The sequence below is a fragment of the Zonotrichia leucophrys genome, chromosome 5, assembly GCF_028769735.1.
Source record: "Zonotrichia leucophrys gambelii isolate GWCS_2022_RI chromosome 5, RI_Zleu_2.0, whole genome shotgun sequence".
NCBI lineage: Eukaryota > Metazoa > Chordata > Aves > Passeriformes > Passerellidae > Zonotrichia > Zonotrichia leucophrys.
Window position 1 is genome coordinate 48,385,286 of NC_088175.1, and position 12,736 is coordinate 48,398,021.

Consider the following 12,736-nt stretch of genomic DNA (forward strand, 5'->3'; position numbering starts at 1 on the left):
GCGCAGGCCCCGCCCCCTGCGCGCCCCGGGCCCCGCCCCCGCGGTTCCGCGTCCGGCGCGAGGTCACCGCGATGGCGGCGGCGCGAGCGCGGCGGGCGGGAGGTGAGCGGGGACCGGGAACGGGACCGGGGACAGGGAACAGGGACAGGGAGGAACAACCTCTGCCCCTGCCGCTGGGAGGGAAGGCAAGGAGGAAGGAAGGAGCTCTGCCTGCTGCTGGGAAGGAGGGAAGCAGGAAAAGGAAGGAGCTCTGATTGCTGCTGGGAAGGAGGGAAGGAATGGAGGAAGATGCTCTGCCAGCATCCGCATCTTTCTGGGAGGAAAGGAAGGATGGACGGGCTGTGCTCTGCCTGCTCCTGGTATGGGAGGAGGGAAGGAAGGAGGCTGGCAGGAGTCAGGGTCCCCACTGCTGCCTCCCCTGTGTCCTTGCTCTGCACCTGCAGGATGGGCCCTGGAGCTCTTCCCAGGGGTGGAAGGATCCGGGTCTTTCCCAGCATCAGCCTTGGAGCCCAAAAGTCAGGGAGTGTTAACAAAAAGGAGAATGAGCTTTACACAGTTCTTTGCACCTTGGCATAAACCCTTCAGCAAAATCCAGTGGATGGGAGGGAGGAGGGACTTTATCAATCTCCTTCCCAGGCAATGGAAGGGGCTGCTCCCATTCCAGCTTGTGCTGGAATTCCCATCCCTGGAGGTGTCCCAGGAATGCCTGGACGTGGCACTCAATGCTCTGGGCTGGGTGACAGCGTGGTGACCAGTCACAGGGTGAACTCGATGGTGTGGGACGACTTTTCCATCCTGAATGATTCTGGAATTCTGCAAAAGCCCAGCAGCTGCTGCCTGTGTTTAATTCTCTTTTTTCTCCTCCCTTTCAGCCTCGCTGCTCTCGGCTGCAGTCCGGCACAGGAGCTCCCAGAGCTCATCCCCACAGGCAGGGTAATGTCACACATCCATCACTTTCCTCTTCCCCCTGGAATGCTGCCCTGCTTCCAGGCTGGGAGGGCAGCTGGTTTTCCTCTGGGAAGGAGATTTGGCTGCCCCTTGGTCACTCCCCAGTGTTTTGGGCTCTGCCTACCTTCAGTCACCTTTCCCAGAAGGATGCTTCTCTTCATTTTTTGATGTGTTTTTTTTTTTGTCTCATCTCTGGAAATGTTCAAGGCCTGGTTGAACAGGGCTTGGAGCAACCTGGTCTGGTGGATATTGTCCCTGCCTTGGGTTGTGACTGGATGAGCATTAGCATCCCTTCCAAGGCAAACCCTTCAGGAATCCTGTGACACTTCTTCCACTGACACCTTCTGGCTTTGCTTTTTCCATCGCTTTGGGATCTCCTGCTGTGCCTTTATTCCATTCCCTGTGCTGGGATCTCCTGCAGGAGCTGCTGCTGGCTGTGACCAGGAGGGGACACTGCAGGAGCAGAGGAGGATGGCAGGATGTACTGTTCCCTCTTCCTGCTCATCCTCAGGGATCAGAGATCTTGGATCCCTGCCTGGGTGATGCAGCACCCAAAATCTCACTAAACCCTGTGAGGCCTCAGTGCCTATGGCTGTGTGCTCACAGGTGCTTGCAGTTCCTGTTGAATTAAAGCCCTTTGGGATGTTTGCCTCAGGGTTACAGAGTAAATCAATCATTGCAAAGGATTTTGAGTCCATTTTGCTTTTTTCCACTACATTTCATGTTTATTTCTGAATATTTTATGCATTTGGTGCATCCAAAGTGTGGATTTCTGCATGCAGGAAAACCTGCCCACTGCTGAGGGGGATGGTATTTGCTTTTTATTTTGGGATGGTGTTTACAAAATCTACTAAATTTTCAGATTGCAGAAACCATGACCTTTCACGTTCATCGCATGGGGTTTTCCAAGGCAAATCTCCCTCCTCTTTATATCCAAGATTCCTTTTGTGCTATTGTAGGTTCTTGCCTAATTGTTAATTGTAGTCTGATGCCTTGTGAGTTGGGATGTTTGTGAGTAATATCCAGTTCCACTCCATCTCCTTTTTCCTTCTTTCCTCTCCCTGTTTTCCATCTCTTGGCAGTTTCTCCTTGCTGCAGTGAATTTTGCCTTCTCCTTCACAGACTTGTTGCCAAAACTTCCCTGACTTCGCCCCCATGGCCTGAAGTGAAACTTCCAGATCCAGTGGAAGAAGCCAAGTATCATGCAGGTAAAAGTCTCAAATCTGGTCTTCCAGCACTGCCTGAAGGCCTGATGGAGCATAAATATCTTCAGTTGGAAGTTTGAGCTCTTCACTTCTTTTTTTTTTTTTAATTTCATTTCTCACGTGTTTTAGTGTAGCTGGAATTGTGCTCCAGCTGCTCTCCAGGTTTGGGAGATTTGGGTACAATGTGATTTCTCCTTAGTTTAGGGCAGCTTGTCCCAGAGGAACCTTACCTGATGTGATATGTGGCATGAAGCACTATATTAAAGAAATTAAAGCATGAGAGAAGCATTTTGGGCAGGAGAAGCGAGTTGTTTTCCATTCAGTGGTTAAATCAAAGCCAGCAGGAGCAGTTGGATGGTGGGCACACGGAGAGCTGGTGTATTTTGGTGCACGAAACAGAACATCCAGCCAGCAGGAGCAGTTGGATGGTGGGCACAGGACAGACCTGCAGAGGTGGGACACAGCGTGACAGAACCCTGGGGGTCGTGTCCCTGTCCCCTCAGCTTGCCAGGACTGCTGGGTGAGAGGAAACTGCCTCAGGCTGTGCCAGGGAAGAGGCAAGTTGGACATCAGGAGGGATTTCTTCCTGGAAAGGGCTGGGAGGGGCTGCCCAGGGAGGTTTGGAGTCCCCACCCCTGGGGGTGTCCAGGGAATGGCTGGATGTGGCACTCAGTACTCTGGTGACAAGGTTGACAGGAAGAGCTGAGCCCACCTCCCAGCCCACTCCCCATCACTGGCTGGAGTGTGTCCCTGACTGAGGGCTGTGCTGTGGAGAGAGCCTCCTGCTCCACATCTCCTGCTGGCCTGCTCTGATCCTGCTTTTCCTCTGCTCTGTGATGAGAAGCCAGTGTCAGCAATCACTCAGTGCCGGATGGGTGCCTGTCCCTGTGTGAGAAATAACCCAGCAGTGAAGCACAGACTGCTCCCTGCCAGCCCCGTGGGGAGCAGGGTCCCCTCCTCAGGGATTGCTCCCATGCCATTGCCTCCTGCTGCTGCTGAGCCTGGCATCCTTCTCTCCTGGCTGTGCTCATCCAAAGGGAACAGCAGCAGGAGCTTTCCAGCTCTGCCTCCTGCTGCCCATGGAAACAGCCCCGGATATTTTAGGATGGGTCTCTCCACATGGTGCTGAGATCCAAGCCAGCAATCACTTGATGTTTCCTGGCACTGGAGGTGTTGGGAGAGTTGTCAACAACTCTTTATCCTGGTGGGAATTACAGCAGCTCCTGCCCTGCAAATAGTTTCTGTTCCTACCCCTACCCTGAAGTTTGAATGCTAGGGCTTGAAGCTTGGACCTTTTCTGAGCGTTCCTGTAAGGATTGGGTTGGGTTTGCCTGGCTGCTGGATTCCTGTCTGTCCCAAAGGGATGTTCTGTTTGCATTCCAGGAAAAAAAAAAACCAAAAATGATTCAGCCACTTTTTAATGTGTTTTCCTGAGCAGCTTGGGAGGGTGGGAAGCTGCTGTTTGGCAGTGGGATGGTGTCAGGGACCAACACCTTTTGGTGTTCCCATAAAAACTGGGGCTGGATTCACTGCCCAGGAAGCTGATCACAGGGAATGGAGTTTGTCCATGTGCAGGACCTGGTCTCTGGGCTCTGTCCTGCTCCTGGCACCACTCTGCATGCACATAGGAGGAGGCTTTTCTGGGAAAGAGCAAGGGGCAGGCCACTTGTCGTTGTTGCAGGTACAAATTCTGGGGCCAGGCTTTCCCTGGTACTCTGCCAAGCTCTTCCTGATGTTCCTCTGTGCCTTAAGCACAACTCAGAGCCCTGGGTTGTTTGCATATGACTTGGAAATGGAGGGAGTTTCCTCCAAACACAGGGTGCATGCACAAGAGCTCTTTTCTGGAATGCTTTATATCCAACTACAGTGTATTTTGGGATGCCTGAGGAATGGGCTGAGAGTCAGCAGGGTAGAGAAGCAGCACAGTGTATACAAGATGTTTACTTATGTGTGGCTTTGCCAGCACCTAAAATACAAATAAATCATTAATTTTAAGAAAGGGAGGCTCGCACATCTGGGAAGCAGCGCTGCTGTTGATCCTTGCTCAAAGATTCCCAGGAGATAAGAGTGCTTGGGGGGGAGCAGGGTGGCTGGGTGGGTTTTCCCAGCCCTTCCCAGCTCCCTGGGTGTGCTGCCCTGATGCTGGCCCTGTTTGCCAGCAGAGGTGGTGCAGAAGGTGAACGGGCTGATCGCGGCCGGGCGCTACGGGCGCCTCTTCGCCGTCGTGCACTTCGCCAGCAAGCAGTGGAAAATCACCAGTGAGGACCTCATCATGATGGACAACGTCCTGGAGGCCGAGTGTGGAGACAGGATCCGCATGGAAAAGGTGAAAAAAAACCCAGAGCAGGTTTCCTGCAAACGTTCCCGGAGGCAAAACCCATCGCTGGTTTTGTCGTCCCAAAGTGCTCCTGAGGGTCTCCCACCTTCATTCCAGCCCTTTGTTTTGTTCCAGTTCCCTTGGTTTTGTTCCAGTTTCAGATATTATTGTGATTTCTGTTCAACAGGGCTGGAGTGAGTCTTGCCAGACTCTGTGGGGAGACAGATTTTTGTTGTCCTAACTCCTTCCAAAAAAAGAAAATGACAGTTGTTGTTTCCAGAGCCGGCAGCAAAAGCCTGTGTTTGCCTTGAGAGTCCAGCACCCCGATCACAGAGTCATTTAGGCTGGAAAAGACCTCTAAGATCATCGAGTCCAACCTCTTAAATCCTTACAGGTCTCCCAGAGGGACTGTAAGCTCCTCAGGGCTCTGCAAGATCCTTATCGTGCTGGGCTGGGTGGAGGCAGAGGGATGGGGCACGGAGGGGAGAATTGCCAAGATCCAATTAATATCTTTATCCTCAGCCTTGGACAGCCAGCAGGGACTTGCAGAGAGGCTCATTAATCCAGGCTGAAGGGAAATATTATGGAGTGGGATTCTGTTGGCTTCACTTTGGTGTTGTTTGTTAGAGCTCAGCAAGTCATTAAGGAGAGCTGTGGAGTTTTTTGTGCTTGTCCATTGCTTTGAAGCCCAGTTTTGAAGCAGCTTTTTAGGAATGTCCTCATCTATGTCCCCCACATCCCTGTGTGCAGCAGAGAGGAGGGATTTCTGTGCTGTAGCCAGCTCAGAATGCAAATATCTAGATGGGAGTGAAGGGGAAAATCTGCCTGAACACCAGAGCCCTTTAATTTTGTGGGGTTTTTTTCTGTCCAAAACAAAAGCCAGGACTTCTCATGACTCTGGGTGGTTTTTAAGTGCTGTCAGAGGATTTGTGAGGCAGCCCTGGGAGAAGTGGCTCCAGATGTGGCACTTGGGGAACATGGTTTGGGGAAGATTGTGGTAGTGCTGGATTTGATGGTTGGACTCCATGACCTTGAAGGTTTCTTCCAACTCAATGATTTCAGTGAAATGCAGCCTCTTCCTACTGTATCCTCTCTTATCCTGCCTGTTCCTTTAGATGTGGCTGAAATGAACCCCCAGATGTTCATTTCTTTATTCCCCATCTGCAGACCTTACAGAGGAGAATGAGGGAATTGTTTCTCCAGTGGGATTTGTGGCATTTGCTGTAAAAATGCAACAGTTTAGGAGCTGCCATTTGTCCAGATCCCACACGAGGCAGGTTATTCTTCTTCCCTGATTGCTTTTCATAATTTTTATGGCTGCTGGTAAGCCAGGACAGAGAGGTTCAGTGTGTTCTGATCATGCAGAAAGATACTTGTGCAGCCTGTTTGAGTGGGATGAGCTCTCTGGAAGAGTAATGGCTCTGTCTGCAGCCTGTTAGCAGCTTTCCTCACTACCCCTCCTGTTAGTGTCAGCTTTGAAATGTTGGAAGGCCTGGTTTGAGGCACTTTGACTCCTTTATGGCTGTAGAATTTGAAAGGTCTTGTTTGCATTTCTGCCAGGACAATGAGCAGTGATTTGTGCCTGATTTATTTCCCCCAGGTTTTGCTGGTTGGTGCTGATGACTTCACGCTCGTTGGAAGGCCTCTGCTGGGGTAAGATGCTTCATCAAGGAATTTATATGACATTTTTGTACTTAAATGTGGCCTCAGGGCTCTGCAGTCCCTGAAACTGGGATTTATCAGCACTAACTTTGATCCCAGCCTTGTGGCTTTTGGAAGAATCACCAGTAAAACAGCTCATCAGCCTCTGGGTATTCACCTCAGTGGGATCTTTCCCTCCTTGCACAAACCAGCAGGACATGTTGCTCTTCAGCATCTCTACCCTGATTTTGGTGGTGGTCATGTTGAAATAAGCCAGAAATTTCCTTTTCCTTTATCCCTTGAGTTGGGTTTTTAACCCTTTTCCCTTTGCCATTGACATATTCCAGCAAGCCTTAACCCTAATTTCAGTGTTCCTAATTTTTCCTTTCCTATTAATCACATAATCCAGCAGTCACAGAATTTGGGGGAAGTTGATCCCTTGGCACTGCCTCCACCCCACTGCTGTAGGACTTGCTGTACAGGACTTTTCCTTCCCAAAAGAAAGGGGATATGGGCCAGGTATTACTGCTGGTGGTATTTAGGAGTTATTTGTGCAGTGATAACATGGCTCAAGTGGCACTGGTGGTACCTGCCTCGGGTCCCTGTGCTGGACAGGATTTTGGGAGCTGCCAGTCCTTGTGGCAGCCCTGCAAGTGGATCTGGAATAGCACATCATCAGGATGCTCTGAGTTACTGCCTGTGGGGAAGGCTTTAGGAAGGGGAATCTCATTTTTAGGACTGGAAATGGGCTTTTAGTTTTGGGATGTGCCATGTCAGGCAGGTGAGGAGCAGCTTCCCTCCCCAGCTGATCCAGGGGCCCTGGGGTGGTTGTTGGAGCTCTTGCTGCTGGATTTGGCAGGGCATAGCCAGGAGCTCCAGGACAGGAGGAAATCCAGCTGTTGGCTCCTGCAGGTGCTGTGAGGGTGTGGGAGGTGTTGGCAGCTGCTTGAGGCACACCAGGCTGCACATCTGGCCTGTCCCAGGGCCTGTGGCTGCAGGGAGTCAGTGGGAGGAGGAGGAGGCTGGCCAGGAAGAGTGAAGGCTGAGAGGGAGATGCCATCACCCTGTGAGCTGAGGGAACCCCCCAGATCCCAGCTCTCCCATACAGGATGAGGAAAAGGAGAAGGGGGAAGGGGAAAGGTGTCACCAGCAATGTACACTGCAGTTCTGTCACACAACCCCCTAGCCCACAGACATTGTGGGGAGGAGAGGAGAGGCTGGATGAGAAGAGAGGCAGTTCTGTGTTCCTGTTGTTGTATAAATAAACACCCAGTGGGCGCTCACAGCCCGAGACTGCACCGGAGCCGCTTCCTGTGGGCTCCCAAAGTGTCCTGTTGGGGACAGCTGGGCAGGCTTTGTTCCGTGATACCCCACAGGAGGACACTTCTTTAGATCCTAGCACACCCCATGTGCATGCTGCAGGCTATTCTGGGAGCTCCTGGCTGGCTCCTGCTCTGGAATCTCTTGGGCTCCGTGTTTGTCCCAGCTGGCACGAGGGCTGGAGCCTGTGCTAGGCACGAGTGCAGGGAAAGTTTGGCTCATTTCTAGACAAAACAGAGCTGATGGGAACTTTCCCTCTAGGAAAGCTCGCTGTTTCTCCTGCTACCTACCCCTTTGTGCAGTGGAAGTGCCAAAGGCTTTGGAGCTGGGCTGGGATTCAGTCCTGCAGGGAGCCAGCCTGGCAGCTGCAGCTGTGATCCAAGAGTTTGCATCCTCTGGGCTTGGAGCTCGCCTAGATCTTTTTTTTTTCCTGCCTGTTGAAATCACCTTTCAGCCTAGCTCATGAGGTTCCATCCTGATTTTTTCTCACCTCCTGCAAAAATCCAATTCGTGGAACATTTTGCTGTGTTCCATGGACACATGCAGCTGTGTCGGGCTCTGGGAAATGTGTGACCCCCTTCTTATTTTTATGGACATTCCAGTCATACCTAAAACGTTTGATAGAGATTTTTATTTTTTTTTTCCTTGGGCTCTGTTTTGCTGAGAACTTGTCCTGCCCACGAGCTCTTCCCCAGCATGTTGGTTTCTGTTGTGCTTCAGCCTCCTGCCAGCAGTTCCTAGAGCTGAGTCCCACAGAGAACCCAGCAGGGCCTTGAATCCAGGAAGTTTAGTCCCAGATTAGTGGTAAACCACGGCTGGAGTGCAGTTTGCTTTCTGGTTTCTCCTCCCTCAGGGCTGCAGGGTTTGTGTGTGGTTCAGTGGAGCAAATCCTGGAGCTGGCATGTCGGGGTCACACAGTGGTTTCTGAAAATCTGAATTATTTTATATCCCTTTTCTCCTGGGCTGGTCACTAACTGCAGATAAATCAGTTTCCTCCAGGATCCAATCTCTGATTTAATCACACCCCCAGGGTGAATTTTAAGAGATGGTGGCTGTCTGAAGCCTTTGGCCTCCCAGTGACCTTGCTGGAACAATTTCAGCTGGATGGGCTTCCCCCTCTGCCCCCCTCAAGTGCAGACAGAGCCGTTTGTCAGCAAAATGGTCTTTAAATGTCTTCCTGTGGCAAACTTAACGAGCTTTTAATGGAATTCTGGAGTGCTGTGCATGGACGAGCAGCTCCTCCTCCTTCCCTGTGGCTGCTGACTAAAAACCCCCTGTGCAAAGCTCCTGCCTGAGAGCTTTGTCTCCTTCTGAGACCCTTGAAGCATCTCAAGGTTGATTACAGTTGTTTTAGCAAAACTTAGTAATTTAATGTAATTTTCCCCAAAACTGTGTTCCAGCAGCAGCAGCTTTATGGCAAGCCTTGCTAAATGCTGGCTGCAGTGGAAAATTGCTTATGGTTCATTAAAACAATTAATTTAAAAATTATTGGGAAAGTTATAGCATTTCCAACAAGGTGAGATTTTCTTCCAGCTGTCTGTGATGCTTTAGAGGGGGAGGAAGGATTTCTTGTTGATCAGGAGCAGGGATGGGCTCATCCTGTGCCAAAACCAAAGCAGGGCACATGAAATCACCTGGAGGTGCCAGGGAAGTTTATCTTGCCTCAATCTTGCAAGTTCCTGCAGGTCCCTGTGTCTGCTGGCTGCTCTGATGGAAGATCTCATCCCTCCCATGACAGGGAAATTGTGACTGTCACACCTGAGCCAGGTACAGCACCTGGAGGCTTTTGGCTGTGCCTGGGCAGGTGGCCCTCCTCCCAGGGAGGATCTGCAATTCCCAGCATTGTTATCCCTTTCTCTCTTCTCCCAGAAACCTGCTGCCCAAGAGTAGGATGTTGTGAGAATTAGAAAAACAGAAACTTCCACAGACACTAAAAAATTTGATCTACAGCCTTAAAGGAATCTTAGATTGATGTGAAAATACAATACACAGATACTAAACCAAAAAATCATAAACTTATATTTCTGTAGTTGTAGGTGAGAATATACCTTAAGTAAGTGGGAAACTGTACTGATAAGACAATGAAGAGTTTGTAATATAAGGGTGTAGTTGTAAAAAGTTAAAATAAAAACTTGTGGTTTTCCCCTAACAAAAAAACATGTGCCTGTGAGTTAGAAACCCATTGGATAAAAATATTCAATGCAGTGCGGCAGAAGTAAGTAAAGGTGATAAGTTAGAAAAGTGAGATAAACCCTGTGGCAGCTGTCTGCTGAGTTAGAACGTTGATATATCACCTTGTAACAAAGAAATTTGTGACTGCTCTTGAGCTATGGCCGAATACTTTCTCCTCTAAAATATCACAGCCTCTGAGGTTGCTGTTGATCTGAGCAATAAATCATTGCTAGCCTGAAAATAGTCCCTTCCTTTCTAGCAGGGACAATGACAGCATGTAAATAACTGAAACCTGGTTCTCCCCCTCCTTTTTAAGGAAGGACCTGGTGCGTGTGGAGGCCACGGTGATCGAGAAGACGGAGTCGTGGCCCAAGGTCAACATGCGCTTCTGGAGGAGACACAACTTCCAGAGGAAGAAAAGTAAGGGGGAAAGGGGAGAAGACACCTCTCCTTCCCTGCTGGGTGTGGGAGGGGAGGAATCCAGCACAAGGACCTGGGGAAGGAGCTCATTCTCTGTGTCCCCAGAGCCCCTCAGGGCCAGCCCCTGTCCCATGTGCACCCACAGAAGGTTTAGTATTCCCTCAGTGTTCCCTAAACTTCCTGGGCAGGAGAGCAATCCCAGTCTCTCCCCAAAGCCTTGAACATTGGATGTGTCATCACAGCTCCCAGCAAGCCCAGACAGGGTCCTGCCCACGTTTTGGTTGCCAAATGTCTCTTCCTTGTCTGAGAGAGGGAGGAATTATGGCTGGTTTTGTATGGGATGGATGGTAAAGCCTTGGCCAGGCTGCCCTCTGGGACCTGCTGTCCTTGGCACCTGATCCTTTTTTTTCCCCCTTTCCCTTCTTTTTCAGTTATTGCAAACCCCCAGACTGTCCTCAGGATCAACACCATCGAGATCTACCCCTGCTTGTCCTGACTGGGGAGGTGTCCTGGGAATCACTGCTGCTCCAGGAAATTGTGGAAATAAAACTGCCTCAGCACTGGGAAGCTCTGGACCTCTTGTTGTGGTGGGAAATGGAAATCTCTGTGTGGTGGGAAATGGAAATCTCTTTCTTTTTAAAAAAAATAAAATATTTTTTAAACTTGCTTCAGCCTTGCTGGTGTTTATTTGCCAGGAGTTTTAAGCTACCCAGGATCCATTGCTGGTTATCCAGCTTTTTCATGCCTAATGGATTTTTTTGCCTCCACACCTCCTGAATTTTAGGAATTCTGGTCATGTAATTCCTGGCATTGTGTGGCTCCAGGGAATATCCTGGGGCACAGCCTGTGGGACTGAAGAGGACAGTGGAACCAGGTGACTGCAGGGTCTCAAATCTCCCAGATTGTGCCATGGGGTGAAAATCCTTCTTAATCATTAGCACTGGGAAGTGGAGCTGAAAAATTCTCCTCCTGAAGGTGAGCAGCAATAAATTGTATGTGTGTGTATGTAACACCATCAAAATGAGACACTGGTGGCTCAGGAGGGATTTTGTGCCTATTTCAGAGCTGAGTTTTGACCTGCTGAGTGTATTCCATGTCTAGATCCTGGTCTTTTCCCTCTTCTGTGGCTGCACATTGAGCACTGTCCTTTCCTGAGCAGCACATACAAGGCCAGGTGGATCCTGCTGAGGTCTGCTGGTGTTTCTGGGCTGGATATCCACCAGGAGGAGAGTTTGCTGGAGTTTCCTGGAGTTTCTTGTGCTGTGGGGTTCCTGATAGCCACCATGGGAAGGGATAATGGGCCCTGCTCACTTTGTCACTTCCCTAGGGAGTACCTTGAGTAAAACCACATTTGGGTGTCCTTTGCACTCCCACCATGGCTCCCCCTGGGACAAAGGTTGCCAGAGCCCTGTGCTGAGGGAAATGGGAGTTTTGTTCCATGTGGAGCTGGTCTGGCTGTCCAATCTCACAATTCCTTTGGGAGATCACTTCAGGCACCGCTGTGGTGGCTGCTGGAAAAGGATCCAGCTGTGCCAGGGCTGAGCTGGTTCTTCAGCCACTGCAGACAGCTGCATCTGCAGGGGTGGCCTCAGCCCTCCCCATCTCAGATCCCCTGGCACAAACAGCCTTGGGAATGCTGCTCTTTCCCTGCTGCTGAGGTTAAACACAGTTTTTAGCAGCTGAGGGAGTGTGGAGACAGGGACAGCCTGGATTGTCACATCCTCATTCCCAACCTCTTCCAAAGTGAAAGGGTGGGGAGGCCCCTCCAAAAACCATCTCCCACCTGTTCCCCTTCTCCCACAGGTGGTTGCAGCTCCATGCTGGGAGCAGAGATCCCAGCAGCAGGCAGAGCGTGCCGTGGGCTGGCACAGGGACCACAGCTCCGGATGCAGGCTGTTCCCGGTCCACAGTGGAAGCGGCGCTGCCAGCCCAAGGAATTGGACTGGAAACCCTCAGTCCCTCTGTGCTTCAGTGCTGGGGCTAAGAAACAGCGTGTCTTGGCTTTCAGGGGATGTAGCAGGAATGTTCTGTCCTTCCCAAATAGGAAGAAACACTTGGAAATAACACGGGATTCTGGGCTCAACAATACGGAGGGCAGAGGCTGCTGTGGAGTCCAAGGAAAAGCAAAGGGCTTAAGTTCTGTGAGTCTGATCCCCCAAAAAGCCCTTGGGAATGTGGTTCTGATCCAAGTGAGATACTACACAAAATTAGGGTGTTTTCACAGCATTTTGGGGGGACAGAAAATCAGGAAGGGAAAATCCAACCACTATCAGGAAGTTCTTGGTTTAAAAAAGTTTGTAATGCAAAATAGGCAGGTTTTGTTGGAATTATTTGCTCAGACTGAGGTAAAAAAGGGATTATTTTAATGCTTTCTTCAGGAGAATTTGAATCAAAAGCTTTTTGTCATTGCAAGTGGAAGCAGGAATGCCCAGCTCTCAGGGATGAAGTCACAGGGGCTTCATGTGTCAGGGGAGTGATCCTTGTCACCCTTCCTGGTGCTAAATAGCACTGAAACAGTTTGAAAGCAGGAATTTCTCAACAAAACAGGTTGAGAAAATTCAAGGGTTTTTTTTTTTCCCTTAAGCACCGATTCGCAGTGAAAATGTCTCTGCCTGGACCAAACAGATCCGGGCGCAATTTGAGATGCTTTGCCCAGAGCAGGAGATCCACGTGGGTCAGACAAGAAGCAGGCCCGGGCTCCGGCCACCCCTGT

The 12,736-nt window shown here is 50.4% G+C and overlaps 1 protein-coding gene across 2 annotated transcripts; it reads left to right on the forward strand.

Annotated features, from left to right (window-relative positions):
- Positions 1 to 45: 45 nt before the first annotated feature.
- On the forward strand, positions 46 to 10,689 carry MRPL21 (mitochondrial ribosomal protein L21). 2 transcript variants are annotated; one of them, XM_064715320.1, is made up of 7 exons: positions 46 to 102; positions 873 to 933; positions 2,071 to 2,156; positions 4,313 to 4,479; positions 6,071 to 6,123; positions 9,920 to 10,023; positions 10,455 to 10,689. In XM_064715320.1, exons 1-7 carry the CDS (start codon positions 72 to 74, stop codon positions 10,517 to 10,519), a joined length of 567 nt encoding a protein of 188 aa, XP_064571390.1. In that variant the 5' UTR covers positions 46 to 71; the 3' UTR covers positions 10,520 to 10,689. The 2 variants fall into 2 exon arrangements, with proteins under 2 accessions (XP_064571390.1, XP_064571391.1); XM_064715321.1 differs by having other exon boundaries at positions 4,316 to 4,479.
- Positions 10,690 to 12,736: the final 2,047 nt, after the last annotated feature.